General features: G+C 40.5%; 2 protein-coding genes across 25 annotated transcripts in view; one reads left to right on the top strand and one right to left on the bottom strand.

The window, feature by feature from the left end:
• qin (tudor domain-containing protein qin) overlaps window positions 1–23038 on the bottom strand; it is a 208500-nt gene that overhangs the window by 44625 nt on the left and 140837 nt on the right. The gene's annotated exons all lie outside the window — the stretch shown is intronic.
• LOC108623421 (uncharacterized) overlaps window positions 1–23038 on the top strand; it is a 69070-nt gene that overhangs the window by 35845 nt on the left and 10187 nt on the right. For 3 of the 7 annotated variants that reach the window (XR_001916542.2, XR_003388963.1, XR_003388962.1), the window contains exon 1: window positions 22249–22579. Coding sequence is in view for 2 of the 7 variants with exons in the window: in XM_026812248.1 (XP_026668049.1) it covers window positions 9117–9186; window positions 20972–21178 (277 nt within the window). In the remaining 5 variants the exon portion in view is untranslated. Of the gene's footprint in view, window positions 1–8937; window positions 9187–20971; window positions 21179–22248; window positions 22580–23038 lie in introns of those variants that run through there. The other 4 variants (XM_026812250.1, XM_026812249.1, XM_026812248.1 and 1 more) reach the window with 3 other exon arrangements.

Genomic DNA, 23038 nt, shown 5'->3' with positions numbered 1-23038 from the left:
TTAAATAAATATTCTCCTAATCATGATCAATAAATATCATTACAATCAAAGTTACCTATTACCTACAAATATACGATAGCAACGTGCTTACGAGATGCCATCATTCTAAATTAAATATGTTTTCAAAAGAAATCAACGAAACTATTTTGTACGTACACGTGCCATGTGGCTGTGAATATCCAGTGCACCTAATTATTTCAAACAGGAAGGAAGGAAGGAAGGAAGGAAGGAAGCAGAAGTTGAGAAAAGGATGAGGTGATTCTCGAGAGGTGGAAATGACATTTGTATGCATTGCGGCTTGTATTACACTACAGCCAACTCGATCCGACACCTTCCCTCGAAGTTCTCGCCTCTATCGCTTTCTCGCCTTCCTCCACGAGTTACTCTGTGATTACTGTTTTCCTATGCTACGCCGCGGTGCGGTTTCGCGCGGCGTGTTGTCTCGGTTACTACGGAAGAGTGGATACTACTGCTCCGCTCCGTCGCGTCGTCGTCATTCTCGAAAGACGCGACGAACACGACGAGGCTGACCTAACGCGAATGACAATCGACCGTCGTCGTCGTCGTGCGACGACGACGACATTGCTTGTTCTGTCTGTACGAGTAAGATCGTACTCGTGTCGCGAGTCATGGGAATATGCTCTTCGCTCTGTATGGAGATTGAACCGTGTTCGGACGAAATCGTCCACGGGACTGGCTTTGTTTAGAAATAACAGATTTGTCCACGGAGTTCTGGCGAGTTCATGCGCATTCTGAGTGATGAAATAAGAGACTGTTCGGGATTTTTTCGAGAGACATGAATCGATAATACCTAATTATAAACAAATAATAATTAAATGGCATTAATAAATTGTAATAAGTTTTTAGAGATGTCTTTTATGAATACGACGACGACATTGCTTGTTCTGTCTGTACGAGTAAGATCGTACTCGTGTCGCGAGTCATGGGAATATGCTCTTCGCTCTGTATGGAGATTGAACCGTGTTCGGACGAAATCGTCCACGGGACTGGCTTTGTTTAGAAATAACAGATTTGTCCACGGAGTTCTGGCGAGTTCATGCGCATTCTGAGTGATGAAATAAGAGACTGTTCGGGATTTTTTCGAGAGACATGAATCGATAATACCTAATTATAAACAAATAATAATTAAATGGCATTAATAAATTGTAATAAGTTTTTAGAGATGTCTTTTATGAATGAAATGGATGCACACATTCAAAATTGCACATAAAAGAATATGATACACATTTTCATTTCATTCGTATTATACAAGGAATACAAGTTTTTGCTGATTGTATTCTTGTGAGATTAAATTGGTTTAGTTAAGTGCTATTATATGTGTATAACATAAAAATTCTATCGGATCGAAGAATCGTTGAGGGAATTCAGCGTTGAGTGGAATGGAGCAACACGTGCTTGAACGAAGCTTAAGCATCGTCAAAGGGAAGAATCACGAGTACCAGTTCAGACGTGTTACAAAGACGGTCTGGTAACGTATAGAAGATGCCTCTCTAATTCTCTGTATCTGTCATGGACAGGAGTTACGCAAGAAGCGGAGACTTACATAAGAAGCGTCGGCTGTGGCACGATTCTGTCAATAAATCGGACTCATCCGTCTTTAGCGATCTGTACATTGGTCTTAACAGGTGGCGTTGGGCCAGCTTCTCCCAGAGGTTTTCGGGGAAATTGCGATATGATCCCAGTAATCAGTGGTAACTGAGGTGGGAATTGCTCGAAAGTCAGAATCGTTTCCGTTGACCAAGTATCCTACGTTATGAACAGACGTTTGCGTCCCAAGACGTATTTTAGATCACGCAACGTTTCGTTTAAATATGTATTTCCTTAGATTTATGGAACCATTTCACAAATCTCTACATTTTTATAAACGAACGACGCTTCATGAAATGCAGCAGAGAATAATCATATGATTTTTCTCTTATTTTTGAATATTTTTATTTTTTATCGCCACGCGTTGCGAGGCAAAATTGTTAATTAACTTGTTACTATAAAGGAAACTAATTTCATTCGTTATATATTACTGATCGGACTGGTATCTCAAGAGAACGTACACTTGTGGAATATCTTCAGTGGGAGTAAGACGTGGAGATCTCGAATGCGGCTGTTCTATCACGTAGTTTAACACATCGTTTGAGACGAGTATTCCGTGTTTCACCACGTTTCAACAACCGCGGATGTTATTCCCAGTGTAGGGAGGAGAAGGCACGAGAAAGTAGACGAATCGATCGCGGATACGTAACCGACGTTGAAACGAAACGAGTTAACGCGGTAAATCATTGTGACACGGTGCAACCAAAAAAGAACGATTCCTGTTCTTAGGACGAGTTGAAATAGGAAACAGGAGACAGAAACTTTAGGCTGACTTTCTACATAAAACCTTTGGTTCTAGTTGTCATCTGAATGGAAGGTTGCTATCAGCTATCTTGTACTTAATAGTACAAGAGAAAATGTAATGCTTCTGTATGGATCGATTATTGACGAAGAAAAGTAACCATGTTTCATGTGGGTCTGAAAAAGATCCCTGATTTCAAAACCGTTTCATAATCATTATATTTCACAAATTTCTTGTCACGAAAGAAATGAAAGTCAGTTGTCTAAAAATTGTTAAGACGTTAAAAAGTCGAGTCGAATCATTATACTTAATCGTTTGTATAATCTAATATTTTGAATATTTTTATTCATCTCTGATTAATAAAATTTATTCCATGCAAACAATCTACACTTCAGATTGCACATTAACATGTACACATTTTTAAAGTGTTTTCACAGTTGTACAAATACAATATTAAAATTAATTCGTAAACTTGTGTAAATTATGAATACACCTTTTAATTACTTTGAGTATGATCAAAACTATAATTTCTGTATTCACTCCCACGGCATTTAGCAATAAAAAATGATCCCTTTCGAACAACGCATCTCGAAAAACATAATCCACGTGAATCCCTCGGAATAAATCTTTAAATTGATAATCCGTATCTGCGCGCTCGATGCTTTAAGCTTGAAACCAAAATAAAAAAGGTAAAAAGGTAACAGAAAAAAATCCGCAAACAACGGTACCTACAGCTAGGCGTAGGCTATGTCCACTTGAACTTTGTTGACACTTTTTATTTTTATCGATGTGTCCCCGGACGGGGCGGCACGTCGAATCCGATTTCCAGCCGCGTCGCACCCGCTGCTCCCGGTATATTGTTTAACAGTACTGTTTTTTTGTTTCGATATCATATTTCGTGCCACGCCCGCATGCGAAAAACTAACTACCCCGTCCCTCCGTCCTCCCGTAATTCGCGAAAAAACATTACAAAACGGCGCGACGACATGGCTAAACATCGGCTACAAGCGCTCTTTTATGCGAGCCGTGTCCGCGCGAGAGAAATATGATTAGCGACCAGCCGACCGATACCGGCCACCGCGGCCAAAGCACAGAACAATAATTCTAGCAAATACATCCAAATTAACTTGAAATTGTACCGAATATCAGGAGAGTATTTTTTACTAACTAACTTCTATTCCCTGATGATTCAATTGATACTAGTCTATACTTGATTAATCGTACACATACACTGATTGAATAGTAATTTTTAATAAACAGTTGATTAACTTATTTTAGGAATAGGGCTACACTTTTATTTAAACACAGTATGCACAGGAAGCCATAAATCTTTTGATTTTATCTTGTCAATGCAGTAGTTATTAAATCGCTCAACTGTTGATGTCCTCGAAAATAAAACAACAAATGGGAAATCGTGAAAAAACATCGCGGCAGAAATCACGCGGCATGGATCGGTGGTCGAATCGAATTTTCAATTCACTGATACGTGCACGCGTTTTTCGTTTAACCATCGTCTACGGGCTGCTTTATGCAACGATTAACCACCGCGCGTGACTTTTATTAAACAACAATTTTTACCGCAGAGACCCGCTTATACACCGTAAAACGATCGCGTGCGCTACTCTTTTACTGTCACCCCTCCCTCTTTTTTACAAACACACGAAAGCTAACTGTGTAACTTTTTAAACGCAAAAATATCCCATTCGTTTGCCGCCTTTGTTACCATTTGACAAGCAATTTTACGGTTAATACGAATCTCGGAGCGGCGCGAATTTAAAAGCTCCGGTACCGAGTGCACGTTTTAGAGCCTTTGTCCCCACGAAGGATCCCCGAATTGAAATCCGATTTGGTCGGAGCATACGTTTTTTAATAATAATAATACGCTTGATAGGAATTACCGTAGTTTCTTGCAATGGCGCGTCGACTTGAGCCGGCATAAAGCCAATACGATACATTATATCATGTAGGCATTGCATGCTTTTCAAACGGTTCCTTTGGTAGCGGCGCATTGGCATTTCGTCGTCGCTCGTCCGTTTGCCCCCGGGGCTGACTTTTATTATACGCTTTTGTTTCGACGAGCCATTAATTTCGCCAACGGCTGACGTAAAATAACGATAATACCCGGTTAACCGAGGATACTTGGACAATTTCGGGTACCCGCTCCTTCACTATTTTCCTTTGATTTTAATCGATTTCGAACGAGCACGGCTCGCGGTGCTTTCAATGTTCTCCCCGAGTATCGGTGGACAATCAGTCGCGCGTGTACATACGATGGATAAGTGGACGAGAACGAAATGGGAATTCTATTCGTTAATAAAAATCGAACTTTCCGACTTTTTCGTTGAAATTTTCCGCCGGTACTTAACTCCTATATGCAGTAATTCTTTGAACAATGAAATAATTTCAAGTCTCACTAATTTGTATACCAAAAACACCTTCGTACAGTTAAGAATAAAACTGAACACATGCCATTTAAAGTTGAATAACGTGTTTAACATCCGATCGAATGATCTTAGTTTTTTGACTGGCTGGTTTATTGAAATTTTTACAACGGACTGATAAAACAACCGATTTCACTAATCTCTGTGCGATCAAATTGAATGAGAAAGGGAAACAGGTACGCGACAGAATGTTTTTCTTTCTCCGTTCCCTCGCCGGGATGGCAAACGGGATAAGAAGAAGAAGAAGGTTGCTTTGAGTCACGAGGTAAAATAACGTTCAATCTGAATCTACCTTTCGCCGCCTAGAACGCATTCAGATACCGCTACGTCGTCGACTTCCCGTCGTTTCCCGTGGAAAAAGATGCGTGAAACCTTCGACAGACTTCCACCTCCCACGGGGAATCGCATAAACTCGCATGAATTCTGAACACTTATTTATTATGCATATTTTCGATACGCGTGCTCTTGCGAGAATATACATTTTGAGATCGAATCAGTTTTCGAGACGACCGACCACTTTTGTCATGCCGAGTATGTAAAATGAAAACGAGAATGAAATGTTGATTGTGTGCACGAAATGCTGATTGCATGCATTCAAAAGTCAAATTCGTTGCCTCTGATACGATTTTAGTTGTAAAATATGCACTTTACAAATTATTATAACATCTGTATGTCCATCATAATAGTCGGATAACAAGTGATATAAATTTACTAATTTTACTGTTCAGTTTCAAAATTGGCATCATCCCTTTTAATATAATTATGACGGTAACCGGTCAGAAAAATCGAGAAATAATTTCAAATTATTTACAGAGTCTGTGCTAGCTCTACAAATGATCACAGCAATGTTAAATACTTGAAACAGAAATATGCACTTCTTATTAGGATTTTAAATGTAATAATTACATCTGTTAAGCTGATTATATAAGAGTTTGATTTCAATAAATATGTATAATAAGAAACGAATATGAATGAATGGAAATACATATAGCTGGGTTCATGTAGACCAAAACGCACGGGGTTAAACTTCGAACTTCATTTCAAAATTCCTGGTCCATTCATGTCCCTACAAAACACCCGAACGCGACGAAGCGTGAACGGGCGTATATTAGAGAGTTGACGCGAGGATCAAAGAAATTGTAGTCATCTATCCCTCTCTAAGTGAGAGAGAGAGGGGGAGAGAGAGAGAGAGAGAAAAAGGAGTAGGGACGATATCAAGGGTTGGCGAAACGGTGAATTTCGCGGTTATCGTTGCGGCTTCCATAAATTCCGCGCGACGTCTCTATTCCGATAATAAAGCGGCCAACAAGTGCACGGTCGATGGATAAAGGGCACCGCGAAATTAGACTGGAGCCAGGCTCAATGGAATCCTTTGCATGCATTAATGCACTTCTATGCAAGCAGAATGCGGGAATACGCTGGAAATGAGAATACACATTCGAAACCATTGCGGCTACGTTCGGTTCCACGCTGTGTACACACCGCACATCTCTCTGTCTCTCCCTTTTCCACTGCAACCCCTTTGCCATCCTTTCTTGTTCCGTTTCTCTATCTACGTGTTCGTCCAGGGGCGTGGGTGCACGCGCGTGCACTTTGCGGTCTGGCACACGCACATCCTGATCCTGTGCAAGCCCGTGTCGAATCGGCGAATCAATAATCCAGTCGTTTACCTGTTGCGTAAAGCCGTCTCGCTCTCTCCCTCTCTTTCTACCTCTACGATCGGGACCCTTATTTGTAGAAGGCTCCGGTTCCTCGAGAGCGATTTATACTGATAACGCGAAGCAGGGAGTGTCGAGACTGGTGATTTTACTTCAGAATTTTCTATGCTTCTGGAGATATTATAACTGACTACCCATTAAGTTGATTTATTACTAAATCTACTAGAATTTCTTTAATACTGTAATGTGGGGTGCAAAGCATCAGTTCAAGTACGCTCGGAGGAGCAAATATTGCGAGATCCTAAATTTGCCAAGTAGATCATGTTTATAATATATCTACCTATATACAACACCTATGTTTCTATACATTAAATGCATTATTTATATTTTCTGTACACGCAGTTTTTCTATAAATAGATAAAATCCGCTTTTCGCACATCCCAAATGGACAACGAGACTTTGGAAGAAAAATATCTCCCGTTCTCACTTGAACAGAGGCTTTAGTGCATTAGAGTACATAAAAGAAAGATTGCTGCGATATTATTGCCGGGAATTCGAGTATTATTGCCTTCGAGAAATTAATTAAATGGGCAAGTGTTCTATAGAATGAATATTCAAAAATAGTATTTTTCAAAATAAGAAAAAGAGAATTGGACAGCGAAGTGCGACAGGATGTATTTAACGAAGAATATTTAAGAATCGGAAACGGGCGAAAATATGCAAATCGTTCAAAGTTTAATCATGAAATTTATTATTCAGATCTCTGAAAAACCAATAGATGCTCGGAAACTGCTGCGTTAATTTCCACTGCAACAACTTGCGCAACGCTGAAATTCTATGAATCGGAGATCACGCATCATTTTGTACATCCAGTTAAATATTTGTCAGGAGGGAACGGTTCGTTTACCGTCTGCTCGGCCGCGTTTTAAAAAGCAAGTCAATAGTCTTTATACAATATGGCCATTAATTACCGTCTGAAATTAATTCTTTAACAAGATTTGATCAAAAGCATACATATAGTCTCGCGTGAAGCGTCAATTCCGACGCATCTCTTTGTCCTTGAGCCCACAATTTCTGTTAACACTTTCCAATTATTCTAAATAAATAGATTATTTTTTAATAAGCAAACATGGAGCTGAAGTTAAAAGAACATGCCTTTCAATTTAATTTCACCTATTTGTCGACGATCAAGCCGTATGGTAAATGGAAAAAGGCATGGACGTGTGAACTCGAATTTTCGACAGACGGACGATGCAATATTCACGTCAGGCTAGTAATAATGGTTGAAATCACAAATACGTGTTAATAAAACGACTGTCCCGCGGCGAAAAGTACAGCGTCAGCGTGAAGGAAGCGATGACGAACACGCGCGGTTTTTTGGGGTGAGACTTTTACAATGAACGAACGGACGATGCGACGGAACGTGTCGACAAGTGGCTGACAACAAGCTTTCCTCTGCCTGTAGTCAGACCACTGGGAAAGAAAACGCTTTCCGTGCGGAGTCACTCGCCTATAGAATACGAACCGATTCATCGATCTTTCGCTCCTAGATAGATACGTCTCCCTTTTGTTTTTTTTTCTCTAAAAATCTTCCTTTACACATTAATCTTCCTTACTTAAGTTGTGTCTGAAACAGGTTTTATGTACTACAAAAAAGTTGTGACAAAAGATTTTATTTTTGCACTTTCTTTGCAAAATTTATCTGTACTAAGAAAAATGTTAAATATTCCTTTCTTATATTTAACGCAAATCTAAATTACTTTTGGGCACGAGAAAACTTTTATGTATTACATCATGAAAACAAATAGATCATAATTTAATTGTCACATTATACAAGAAGAACAGAATAAATTGTTGTTTTCTGATAGATGCGGAGGTCTTGCTCGCAACTTCAGAGCTTGTGTCGTGTTAGCGTGGCGCGACGCTAATTGAATTATAGCAAAGCTGTGCGGCCAGCACGTTGGCGAAGTAAACTAAGTATGTAACTAACTAAGGGAATTAAAACAGTTAACTATCAAGTTGGCCACCGTGTAGCAACGCGCCCTTAAATCATATCCTCTCGTGTACATGATGGGTTCATACCATGGATACTCCCATGCACGAAATCTCCCTTCGCGCATTCCTAGAAATTAATCAGACACGAAAGCTCGTTAGTCTAAATTTTGCATAGCTGTTTTGAATTATGTTAACAGTGTATGTACACCATTTAATTACGTTATACGTGTGGTGTTAAATTATGTTTCAAAGCTACGAAATTCATCGAAATGAGAAGTGGAGAGAAAAACGACATCAATTTCTTTGTACGGAAGAAATGCAATATAAAAAAAGATATGCAGTAGTATATTATGAGACATTAGAACTTTGAAGCACGCAAACACTTTTATTGTTTCTAAACGCTATCAATGATGGTTTGAAGCAATAAAACATTGATAAATACGATAAAAAATAACGATTACATCGTATGACGTGGTTCGACGGATCGATAGAGGGTTAAATCAGTCCACGGCGGTGATTAAGGTCTCGGAAACGGCTAGCTGGCACACATCGTACGTTCTAGTCATCCTACGCCCGTGTATCACCTTTCTAAAGCGTGGCTCGCATGTTTAAGCGCCGAGAGTGAAAACGAAGTGGAAACCTTGAGAAGAGGCAGGGAACACGAGAGAATCAATGGACGGAGGCGTCGAAAATGTGACTACCATGATGAACACGTGCCACGCGGACAGCGTCACAGCATTAGGTAACCGTTTCGAATGCGCTTTCACGATGACTCGATGCTCGTTTCAATACGCGACACCAGGGCCATTGTTCACGAGTCTGAGGGACGTTCCCTTTCAACAGTCGAATCTCAAACACATCACCAGGTTTTTTGTTGACGTGATGCGATTTCAATGGTCGATCATCAAGACTTTTCAAATTTCAAATTTCATTGGTGGCCTTGCGTCATACAACGATTTAAAAGAAGACTCCAGACTTGTAAATCATTCAATAAATAATACCTATCACCCATTTGATGATCGAATGCAATAATAAATCGACAACATAATCGGGTCATGATTAATAGTCTGATTTTTAAACAGGCTGTTTTATCAATTCGGCGAAATCTCACAGTAAAATTGAACTGTTCCGTGGAAGTAATTGCTCATCTCGTAACCGCAAAAGTTACGGCATCACGGCGAAAAAAAAGAAGAGAGAACACTCAACGTGAAAATTCTCGCCGACAATAATTTTAAGACGTCGCACCCGCTAATGTCGGTTATTTGTAGGATACGTACGCATTTACTGCACCGCGCCACGAAAAATATAATAGTTACACGCGGTGTAATCTCGTAATGGACGCCAGCTTTAATCAACATTACTTAACCTGTCACGAAATTAGCCCGAGTTAACGCTACACTCTGAATCAAGTCAGCGGCGCTATATGAGCTTTTGCAAAGAGACAATTTTTACCAAGGCGAAAATGTTTCTCGTCGCTCCGTTTAGTCTGCTATTTAACGTAGCTCACCGTTCTTAGTTTTACTACTGTAATTACATGAATCACAACATTATTGCTTTCCAAAATAATAATATTCATCACATTAGAGAATCGTAGATTTATATTAAAGTTTATCTCGTATAGAATGTAATTAACATTCTGTGAAAGATGATAAAAATATTTCTATATATATAAATAGTTTATGGTTCACTTCAACAAGAAAAAGTCTGACAGGCTTTATTGACAGATACAGATTCCTTCATCAATATACTATAAATTGACAGAATTTCCGAACGATGTAAAAGTTTAATGTATCGTAAATGCGCGTATCAAAAAGGGATGAAGTCTTCCTCGCTATCATTCCACGGATTCGTCATCCTCGTAATTAGATATTACTGAAACGTTGAGAGTGAGCATGAAGTTATCAGGAAAAAAGTAATAGCGGCAACCGGAAGAAACCAGGAAGCTGATCGAAGGCTTTGTATGTACGATCCACCGATGACTCTCCGCCGTCGATGTAAATCAGCCACCCCTGCATTCCATTTTTTATTCTATTTTCATCCCCGTTATTTTCGTCAGACATGTTGTTGCAGTTTTTCCCTTGTTCCTCATTTTTTATCTGAACTGCCCCTTATTGATTTCTACGTCAAACTGTTTATACCTACGCCTCTTCTCTTTTTGTTCGTCTTTCCTTCCACATTGGGGGATCTCGTTTACAGTTCTCTTTTTTTCGTTCTTCTCACGTAGACTAGGAGAGTGGTTTTCGTGGGAACCGTAAACGGAGCGGTTGCAATATAATCCAGTAGGAAATTCTCGTTTTCATCAAAAATTCCTGCCAATTGTCCGTCTTTTTAGATTTTATGAGTCTCTTCGCGGTGAATGAAGTCGCTCGCGGCGGCGCGCGGGAGGCCACTTTCCCAGAAAATCGTGATTGTTCAGTTTTGCTGAAATTTATAACACGTCTTCCTTTTTACAGTTAAATTTCGTCCCTGACCGGACTACGTAAATTTCATTTGGGAAATTGTACAATTTTCAAAATTGTTACGTTTTATAAAAACATGCTGCGATATTGAATGGTACATATTTTTATTTATGATGAAACGCATTAGATACGTATTGTGCACAAAGAATTTTCATCAGGAAAGTAATCGAAATATTTTTCATGATATAAACTAATACGAGAGTTAATTATAAATTGTGCAATTCGTTAAACAGGAACAAAGAATCCCGGACTCGTTTTCCTCTAAATCAGACATTAGGAATTATTTTTTAATAATTTCCAAAAACCTTCCTTTAAATCGATTTATAAAACTCCAGAGTTTCTTTGAGCCGAGCAGAACTTAGATTTCTTCCGAAACGAACCGACTTTTCCGTCAAGTTTTTACCGCGGCAATTCAATCGCGACATTTCGCATGCGTGTCCGCGACGAATTTTCGCGCTGACCGACCGTCAGACTCGTCACGAGGAAACGTTCTCCAGGGTGGGGAAAAAAGAAAACAGGAAAAAACCCAAGGCGTCAGAACTTTCGACGACGGGAATATGTAGTTTCAAATCACAAATGAACACCGCCTCTCTGTGAGGAAACCAATTTTTCCCTTTACAATGCTCAGCACGGTGCAAGGGAAAGCAAATTCTTTACCTCACTATGCAAGTTTTCTTTCATATTTATATAATGTGATTTTCTTGAGAAGAACGAAATTTTAAAAAACAGTACAGTATATATTAATATAATAATTACAATAAAGTATATGTATATAATTTTTAATATTATCTACGAAACAGATCTGAATTTTTGAACTTAGCCAAGAACATCGAAACGTTAGTATTATATTTAATAATGTACATTGCCAAGGGAAAAGCAGGAATTTATCGCCAGAGAACGTCAATCTTTCCGACATCAAATAATTAACACAAGTTCCGCAACGTTCTGCATCAGACAGGACGCTCTCCGCTGCCCATCTTCCCTGATCTTGGTGTACTTTTTTCTATTTTCGCATCGCTCCCGCGAATTATGCGAAGGACAGCCGCAAAAAAGTCATTCAGTAACGTTTTTACTTTGAATCTCCAGTATCTCGAACAATAAAGTAGTAGTTTAAATAAATTTAGCGAAATTTAATGAGAGCGTAGAAAATAAAATTATTATTGTAGATTAACTCAAACTTGTCTAAATTTTTATCTTTCTATCGAAAGATGAGTTTGATAGTTATACATTACAATGTAAATTATGCTATGTATAAATGATTACGAAAAGACATTATGCAGCATAATGTAATTGTAAGTGAAAGAAATGCGTAGTTTACGTTTTAATTTAAAATGTACTGTCACATGACTGACAGAAAAGAAAAAGTCGAGACTGACGAGCATTGACGAGGACACACAGGCTTCTTTCTCTCGACCTGTTTTCAACCCCGCAAATTCAGTCCATCGTTCACTCTCAGTTTCCACTCTTTCTCTGTTCCTCCCTGTTCCGTTTCCTCTTTTCGCGTAACCAACCTCTGCCCAATTCTGTTGCGAATTTTCATGCGGTACCCGCGATATTAAAACGCCGTTTCTCTGGGATATTTGCGCGCCGCGAGACGCAGGAAATAGCTACGCGACTCTTTTTCCTTCAAGCGCGTCGTTTTACGTGTATCGACGTGAGAAAAACAAGCGGTTCGTGCGACAGAAACAGTCGACGAAGACTCGTCACTAGTTCGCCTGAATGTTTTACAAAATATGTGCATCCGTCGCTTAATTTCATCGGAATAATGGGGATGTATGTGTAAATAGACAAGAGATAGTCAAAAAAGAAAGAGAGGTTGTTGTAAAAAATTAATTGCCTAGGCGGATATTTATGAACGTTATAAGCAGTTTATGAACATATGTATAAAGTCAGACAATAAGGATTATTGTATAGAATATTTCGTCGTTTGATAATTTTATCAAAAGAGCATCGAACGATTTTATTACAGGGAGTAATTTTTAGTGATGAGTCAAAATGATAATGACTAAAGTTTTGGGTATTAGGCAACAATACATTCGGAACCATAAAGATAGCGGATTGCGGATCGATGTATTTGTGTTTTGGTAAACCAGTTTTGTCTTACGATGAAATCATTGGACATTGAATAAGTTAGGTATTTAAACACCGCGATTAATTCCGCACGACGTAGTAGAGCGATAGTGGTCGCGAAGGATGAAAATATTGTAATAACTCGCACGGCGTAATGAGCGGAAACCGCGGGACGTGCCCGGCTACGCTATTCGCGATACACGCGTTCCGTTGGTGGCTGCAATTAATACGGGGGCCCGGTACCTCGTTGTACGTATACCATAACTGAATCCGAAATAATAGATCGAAATTTGGAATTCATTAATTGTCGCCTTTCAACTAGTAAATTAATTGGTAACGAACGTTACCGATCAATTCCTGGGATCTTGGTAGTGATGTGTTAGTTGGTTTATTTTTGGCATAATTGGAGGAAGAAAATTTGATTCGATTTTCTTCTATCAGAAATTGTACAGTCCTTGTCTTCTTTAAACAGAATTTTTGTCAAAATGTAATCCACTGGGAATGATATTAATAGTTCAGCTCTTACATTAAGACATTATTTATTATTAGAATATCAGACATCGACAAATTTTTTATCACATTTCAATAAGAGCATTCATACCAAAGTGTCTTAATCTACGGACGAAAGAATACGAAATTTCACTTCAGCTTTATTCAAAATTACTACGATTTTCGTCCCGGGGTTATTTGAGAGTAAAGTGGGAGGGAGAGAAAGAGAGAGATTACGGCTCGAGATGAGCGATAACGAACAAACGATCGAGGCTTCCGCGAGGGTTTCTCGAATTTTACGCGTGACGATTCGCACGCGGGCCACGCCACGCAGACATGGGGCGCGGCGTAGTCTTATAATCGAGAATTCGCCGGCGAATTCCTCGAACGCGGACGCTTTCGGTCGCGTATAAATAGAATGTGACGAAATACCGAGGAAATGATGACCGAGCAATGAACGGTACCAAGATAGCATGGAGAAAGTCACGTGATTTCGTATCTCTTCAGGCTTTGCATGGTTCTACTGAGTTGAAATAGAGAATAAAGAATTGTAATTAAAATTGAATATACATATATACTGCTCTACTATTAGTTTTATACAAAATGAATCACTAAGAATTTTTTCTGATTTTAATAGGAGATGCTTTAGGTATATGAATTTTATGTCTAAGTTTATTCACTAAATAAATTTTTGTATCTTAATAATTTTTTTCCTTTCTAGCGTTTTAATATTTAAATATCTACGAGTAGAAAAACATCTTATTTGCATAGCGTCAGTAGATAGCTGAAAATCCTTCATTTCCCGTCATTCCATTCCGAACGTACAACTACCATTGTCGTTCTCGAGATAAACGTCCCTGCTCTCTATCACCCACCTCGCCAGTTCCGCGATTCACCTTTGAACCGTGGATTCATTCCGTGTGCGGCGGCCAGCGCGGAAAAGCTCAGAAAACGCAACGTTTGTGCGAACCGGCGTAGAATAGGAAGGAATCCTCGACAGTCGGGGGAGCGGGTACAGATCGATTAATTATTTAACGAAGCTCTCGGCACCCTATGCCGGCTCACACCCACCCGCCCTTCGTCCCGCACCGTACACCCTCTGCTCATCCTCGTCGACGCGCCACTGTTTAGCCCCGAAGCAACGTCCATTCGTTCTGCCTCTGTTTCCATCCATTGCACATCCTTCCACCTCCGACCGAACTCCTCCGTTAACCGACCACCCTCTTCATTCTCTCTCTTTGTCCCACTCACCCACGCACACCTCTTCTTGTGTCCGCTCACCCCTGGCCCTCTTCTATTTGATCCTGGCTTGCGATGGTAGCACCCGACCGATTCGGTGAAATTTCATCGCGAACAGAAGGAATCGTAACGGCGATCTCGCGGCGGAGAAGGGGCGGCAGGATAGCCGCGTAATTAGTTTGCCTTTGATGAGAAAACTCGCAATCCATTCGCGCACGTTCGGGGTACACACATGCGTACCATTCTGCGTACGGGAAGGATGGAGGTAGCGATGCGTTCCGACCTGTAGATTCTAGACGTTTCATTTTAACCGATTCGGTAGAGAATGATCCAGTACGAACGGACAATCATCTTAACAATATTGTCTTTTGATATGATTTACTGCCAGTAAAAGGTCTCAGTGAGCTACCATTTTTATGCACATTCAATGTAATAGACATAATATTTTTTGGCAATGGAAGATTAATATTTAAAATGTATTGGATCAATGATATGAATAGTATCGACGTAATGCATGGCTTAGAATAGTTGACAAACGAGGATGAGATTCCAAAGCGCGGTAAGGGACACCTGAATTCTGAGTGACCCGAGTCCATCGCTAGTGAAGCGGGACGAGGAGAAAAGGGACGCGCCATTAAATGGCTCTTTCTGTAAGAGGTCGACCAAGCGAGGAACACAAAGGAGTCAGGATCGTTCTTTGCTGCTAAAGGGACTACCCTCGGTGAAAAGATTCTCTCTCGTTACCATCCTTTCCGTCCTCGCCTCGGTCCTACCGCGCTGCCGCACCGCACCGTTTCCATGGTTAATCTCCTTTTCAACCCTTGTGTACAACGCTCGAAATTTCTTCATTAAATACTAAAGCATACAATTAAGAGAAATAAGGGGAATAATCGTAATTTGAAGGAATTAAAATGGTATACATAGAATCGATATTTCCACGCAAATTTGATAGAGAGTAACGTAGTTAATTTTAATTAAACTATTTTTGAGTTTTCAATTAATTTTTTCTTTCAAGCAAGTTACATTGTGATGTACTATAAAACTATTTATAAAAGGTATTTAATTACGACGTGATAATTAGCAAATCAACCACCAATAAAATCAATCGATAAAACAATATTGTTATGCTTTAACTGTTTCCAATATCTAAAATTCTTAATTGCGTAGAGTGCAATAATTATATGATTGTCAGAATGAATATTAAATAATTTGGAAAAGCCAACAAGATAAAATTGAAGTTTTTAATTTAATACCGGGGCAACGAGTTTTTTCTACCGTTGAAAATACAGAAACGGCAAAAAATAATCGCGCATAGTCTAAAAATTATTCGAAGGAAATTTCGGGTCGCCATTCATTCAAGCAACGGCGTTCGTTCGTAAAAAAAAATTAGAAGCTAATATTTTAACGTTCAGCTACGAGGGGGTAGGGGTAGAGAAAAACTCTACCTCTCGTTTTACTCCCTCCCGGCAGCTTTCCCCGCAAAATTCGCTCCTCCCTTTTGAAACTTTTCGCCGGATTATCGTCGCTCGTCCATTCTCCTTCATTTCACCAGTCGTCATTATTTCCCTCGATTTTCCACGTTTCCTTTTACCCCTCTCGCGTTTTGCTGTACACAATCCCTCTTTCTCGTTCCGTCGACGACTATCCTCTATCCGCGAGACGGAATGAACTTTCGCTCGAACGCCCGAGGAATTTCTTCGCGAACGCTTCTAGACCTTTTCGGGACTCCGTTTCCCCCGGCGAGACGTCTTTTAGCGAAGTCAGCTTCGAATTTTAACCCGACCTGCCCGCTTCGTTTCGTGTTCGCATACGCGTGCAACCCTTCTCCTCTTTACTCTTCGTGTTATACAATAAAAGTGTTAATCCGAGAAAAGAAAAAGAGACAAAAGAACATTGTTCATTCCGAACGAACACGGATTGGTCGAATCTCGCACTCGCTGCTCGTCTTCCGACCTTTTTTTATAATGCTTCACGAAAGATATTAGATAAAGAGAGGGGGCGAGATATGGTTCTTTGGGATTACCGACGCGAAACGTGGAAAATTGGAAAAATCTCTTCATGTACATTCTTCATCGAGAGACGTTATTATTCTTGGATAAAATACAGTTTTTATTCATTACTAAATGGTTTACTATTTCCAGTTACTTTTATAATCGTCATGGGATGTAAAAATTAATTCATCAGAAATTAAAAACAATTTACAGTAGATTCTATCCCAATAAATTTTGGCGTTCTGAATTTAATGTCAAGCATTCACAAACATTGCTGTATTTTGTAATGCAGTATTTAATAGTCGTCCTATAAACCGTCCCGTCTATCTGAGACAGTACTGTTCGTAACAAAATACACTGAGATTATCAATGACGTTTCAGTCTCACAAAAGAATTCAATTTCTAGGTCAATAGTTATAGCCTAGCTTACATCGTTACACAATCCTAGCCTTTGCCATTTAATGAATTCCACTGTCGACATATTTAGCGTTACGTAAGTGAACCTCGTCGCCCTATTATCGAGATTTTGTAATCTCTATTACGTAATTATAAAAATAAAAATTTTGTCACGCTTATCCTGATTTCAATACTATTTAAAGTAGATTGTAAAAATACGTAACATAAATTATTAGAAATTATTCATAGTGAAATAGGAAATGAAAGTAAACTCCCAACCAGTAAACAATTAAAAATTTGTGAGACACAACCAAGTTAAGTTAATCGTGAAAAAAATAGTTCAGTCTAAAATAGATATTCGAATCGGACAATAAAAGAAGATACCTCAATATTATCGAAATGCCAGCTTCCAAACACAAATAGAATAAGACGTTTTAAAAATTATCCTTATTAAATGTTCTGCATTCAATATCACAACATCTATACTGAATACGCTGTGCATTCTTCCGTAAAAATGGATACAAAATTCTCAAAAAAGCGAATGAAATATATTTTGAATATTAATCAAGTTTAGGAACCGTACGACCTTAAAAAATCCAGACGAATTTCTTTCGAATTTGAAGCATCAAGTCAGAACTGTTCACGAAAGAAATTTTGCGAAGCTCTGATAGAGAGAGAGACAGCAACAACTCCGAGTAACGTTTCAACTTCAACTCGATTATATCCTTTTTCATCCGTGTTTGCTCAACGCTCGGTCGACAATTGATAGGCCAGCGAAAACATTTCATTTCGTCGCGTTGCTACTGTGCGCCACGCCACGCTACGCTACCATCCTATCCCGTCCCATTCCATTCCACTCTACGCTACTCTCGGGTGCGCGTTCCCAAAGTAAGCCGGGAAACGGTCGCGCGTTTCTTTGTTAATTAACGACCATTTAATTACCCGTTCCGAAATTGAGTGGCTGCTACCGGGTGGATGTATAACGTGAAGACTCGCAAATTTGTCCAATTTTTAACGCGTTTTCGTTTCCCGGGTACGAATCGAATATCATGATAATTAGGGCAGCGTGGAAAATAATCAACGAATTCGTAAATCGTCGATTGTTAATTAACCATCAACCGATCCCCCTTCGACGATCGATAACACCGTTAAAACGTTTCCTAGCCTTGAGCGCGAAACGATCCGCACAAATGGAAGATAATATTTTTTTCCTCTGTCCCCCCTTCTGCCGCTGTTGTATGTTTTTATTTTATCTTTGGTTCTCTCTTTTTTTTAATTTCACCGGCCGATGTCCTCGGGCGATTCGCCGTTGCGGTCGATCCCGCGGAATTCGTTTGTTGTTACACGCAACCACGTTAATTTAGTTCCGGGCGAGCTAGTTCGATGCATACTTTCGCGCAGCGGTGAATGCAGCGAAACATTGATAATTATTTGGTATTCGCTCGGCTGCCGAATAATTACACCTGTTTGTTCGTGGCATTTAATACACCGAGTATTATTTGATTTCGCGTCCCTACTTACTCGCGCGTGTTTTATGAAATTTGGCCGGCGAAGCGCGACGTTATTGCCCCGACCACGGTCCCTGATAGAGAAAACGCATCCCCGTTGACCAATCGGCCGAGCAGAGCACGCCGCGCCGAGCCGATGCACGCGTAAAAAGCGCCGCTCCGTTCCGGTGAAGTAACCGGAGGGGAAAAAAAACGATTTGAAAAAATAATCGAAACACGCGGCTCGGCGAATTTTTATCCCCGCACCGCGGCATTTTCTAAGTGTCGATTGCACCCAAAGAAGCCAATCTGTTAAGATGCGTTAGAAGTAGCAATAATGCTACATGGTCATACGAACACGTACAGAAATTAGGATATGTCGTAGTAAAATATATCTTAAATTGAATCTCTTCTATTACCTGACACATTTTTCAAAGATATATCGTAGAATTCTACATATAAGTACCTAACTAAGGACGCTATGCCTGATCATACACTGACTGTTTCTCCTTATTCCGCTGCCAGCCTTATAAAACTTTCACTATGCTCAAACTCGTAACATTTTCAGCTTGTATGAAGCATTTAGACATCTGACGATACGCGATGGGCATTTATCGAAGCATTGTCATTTAATTATTTTATCGGAGTTTCAAAGAAAAAATACAGCGCAATGAGAACTGGGTGAAAATCTCGCATATAGTTTCCGTACCGATGCGATGTCCATACAGACGAATTAATCCGTTGTATTTAGACGCGCATAAAGTTCAGGCCGGTCGATGAGCCGTTAATTAGCTTCCGCGTCACGGACGCACCGGCATCAAATGGGATGAACACGGGGATCGTATCCACCTTCCTCGGGAAGTAACACGTACACGACAATGTGCGCAAACAATATACACTATAGGATAGCGAGAATTCCGCGGCTGCCATCCTGAGCCACTCTAGACGCGTGCACGTTCGGCCAGCTGTCACTGGAATTTCGAATATTTTGCAAATTTTCTGCTCGTCTATGTACGCACGTTTCTCGTCTCTCTAGTAAGCTGATCATGTTAACTTGGCAACGGTACCTTATAATTGTATTGAAGTATCGCGAAACCTATTTTCAAACGAAGCGAAGTTCGGTGGCGGGCGTCTCTTTCTATTACAAATTCCGTGTATAGTTTTTTCATACATTTCTCAATAGACAAATAATAGAGAATTCTTGTCACAGCCTGCAACCCTATTTAGAACTATTATATTAACTTAAATAAGTATCTAGCAAAGGTTTGATTGAGCTACTTTTTCCAGTTAATTTTCCTCCGATTATTAACTCAGCTCCGTCAGTATTATCGGAACCGCGAGATGAATCGATTACAGACTTGCGCGCGCAATGTATACGGTAACCCTAACGATTTCGGAATTTTGAATATTTTATATACGGGGGTGGGAACGGAGTAGAGAGGGCGATGATGGAGAACGAGCGCAATCACCGGTCTGTCCGACAGAGGAAATGTTTAACGACAATGGTATACAAAGCTGAAATTAATTAGCTGCAGACTTTGCGAACCCGAGCCCGTGCCGTTCCGAAGCGTTCTCTCTCGATAAAGTGGCCCGGCCCCGTGAAATCGTTCGCGTGTGCACGAATCTGTCGTGAATAACGCAGCAGCTACGTGCAAACCTGCCGCGGCTTTCGCGTAATCGCGACGACGTGCCCGCAAAACTTTAACCCCCAACCCGTTACCTTTTCTGTCTCAACCTTCTGATGCGTTTCTCTCTCTTTCTCTCTCTCTCTCTCTCTCCCTCTCCCATACGTTCGTTTTCGTCCACCACCACCTCTGTCCAAGGGAAAACTTTATTCTCCCCCTAAATCGGACGCCAACTTTCCTGTCCCACCCTCTCCTGTTCTCGGTTCGTCAGTGACTAGGTCAAGTCCGGAGGGCCTGCGGCTTAAGCAACGGTAACACCGAGAGGTCAGGAACGCTGCCGCTTCCGGCTCGGTTGTATGGTTTCGATCCAAAGTTTCCGGGAAAGGTGGTTCAGTTTCTTTCGTTCGGTTTTTCTTAACTCTGATGAGAAGAGGGTTTTTTGATTTTTCTTACCGGAGGAAAGGTGATTAAATATCGTTAACACAGTGAAGAACGGACGTGAACCACTTTACCAGGAAATTGGAATACAATTTGGAAAAACTTGTTACTTTACTTTAAGTAACATAGGATAGTGCTCTGTCTTCTTATTCAAATTCTATATTGATGTACTAACCAACAGCTTAAGATAAAATAGGTAGATAATTTTTTTTATTTATCGTAAAGATCACGTATAAGTCCTATTATCTAAATCTAATGAGAACTCGACAAAATAATCTTTAATCTTAAAGGATCGCTGAACAGAAGTTATAAACGACAGGATTCACGTTTCAGAAAGTGTACGGGACACCGGCGGGAGTAAAGTGTCGAAGAGGGCGAGGCCGGTGGACCCGGATGCGGATGACGGTCGCGACAACGAGGACTACTACTACGAAGACGTGGATGAAAGAAACAATCCGACAAACGAGGCGCCGGTTGTGCCTCCTGGATTCCTGAGCCCATCCGTGCGGGAGTATCTCGATCTCGGCAAATCGATACCAGGTACGTAAACAAGATCATCTCGAGAAACTCCGTTCACCAAAGCTGTTGCTCTCACCCCAGCCGACTTTTTTCTTTTTCACGTATCCACGAATCTTCTCTTCCACTCCATCCTCCGTTCTCTATTTCCCTTTTGTTCCTCGAGCTTTGTACGTCTTATTCGTCTTCGCGTCCTTCAACTTCTTTTCTAGGAAGAAAGTTCTTTTGAAATCGAAGTAGGAAGGCGAGTATCCGGGAAAAGCTCTCGCGACGATCATCCAAAGACGGATTAGTGTTTTTCAAAGTATTCTGGCTAATCGATAGTTGTTTGAAAGTGTGTATATAATCCATTTCCTTTGGTTTCACTTCTCGTGTCAACTCTTCTCAATTCGTGCAACGAAATACTAAGTGATCCAGCTCCCCGTAAGCGGATTTCCTTTTCCCGGAATCTAATATCTAACGGTACGACGGTGGAAGAAAAAGTATGAAACGAAAATATCGCGACCAATTGCGGGGGAAATTGGTCGTTCACGAGGAACGTCGTATTTAAATTCGTTTCTTCCGGTCCCTTATTTTCTGGGTACGAGAGGAGGTACTAGAGCTTGCAGGATATCTTTCGACAAGTTTCTGCGGATTTAAGCGGCCGTTTTATGCGATTGCAGAAACGTGGAACGAAAGGCAAGAAATAAATACGAAGACAGTTATTGCTCGTCGAGGTATGCGCCGTCGCTATTGTTTCGTTCCTATCCAACTGGCAACCATTTTTATTCAGAGATCGTGTCTCAAGATCGCGTTTAAGGGCGGTTTATCAGCCTGTTTCATTCGATTACTTCTCTCTCTCTCTTTCTCTCTCTCTCTCTGTCTCTCTCGTTATCAGGTATAATTTTCTTAGAAAATTTTTAACCAAGAGCAAGGAAGAACAAGAAGCCACTTAATCGATCTACGTTTATTAACAGTGAACGCGTGAAATCCGAGTGAGTAGGTTTCAACTTTCTTTGAAGGTTTTTCACTGACCTAACGAGGGGATCCCCTTCGACTTTTATCGCTGCCCTTTGTGCACACACGTACAAGCCCTTCCCCGATGATTGATCGATCGTAAAATATTCACCAGCCGGCACAGACCGGTGGAAAATTTCCATTACGTAGTCTGCCACCACGAAGGGTCGCGTCCAGACTTTTTCTCAACCCTCAACGCGCCGCGCGCTATTATTTTGCAGCGAACGGAACGAAGGAATGTTCCTGGCGCCGGTGAGGATTTATGTGAACACGCGCGTGTAACGGCCGATTATTAGAAAATTTACGCGGTAAATTAAACGTTATTCAGCGGAAGAGACGAGGCCTTCTTCTGGCGCGTGGCTGATACCGCCTCCGTTTAAAGTCTGCCCACGAAGATAGCGGCACGGGAATGGGGTTTACTCGTTCGCCGTGAGTAGTACATTTTGCATGATCGTTCGGACGTGGAACGTGCAAGTTAAGATAAATTTCTATAGTACAGAAAAAATCTGTGAACTATTAAATACAATGATTATAATAAACTAAAACCAATGGAATACGACGCTTCTCTTATAAGAAATTTGCAAATTCTATGTAGAACGAAAAATAAAATTTCATTTTTATAATGTATCATTTGATGCGGGGACAATTACGTATTTCTTGATTCGATCAGATTCGCATTTCAGGACGCGCTTAAATGTTAACGTCGATTATCGCTTATGGTTTTCCGGGGTGCAATAGCGGTTGTTTCCGTCGCAAAACCGGAACACGTAACGGCCATTGTCACGCGGCGGATGCTATCGCGTATCGGGATATCGTAATTCCTATGCCGAAGAAAACTGATTCTAACGGCGTGTCCGGGTCTAATCCGGTTTTTATTTTATGGCCATG

This window comes from Ceratina calcarata, unplaced genomic scaffold, assembly GCF_001652005.2.
Source record: "Ceratina calcarata isolate Rehan_Ccalc_2016 unplaced genomic scaffold, ASM165200v1 scaffold267.2, whole genome shotgun sequence".
Lineage (NCBI taxonomy): Eukaryota > Metazoa > Arthropoda > Insecta > Hymenoptera > Apidae > Ceratina > Ceratina calcarata.
The sequence above is the reverse complement of the archived record's forward strand: the minus strand, read 5'-3'. Positions and strand labels throughout refer to the sequence as shown.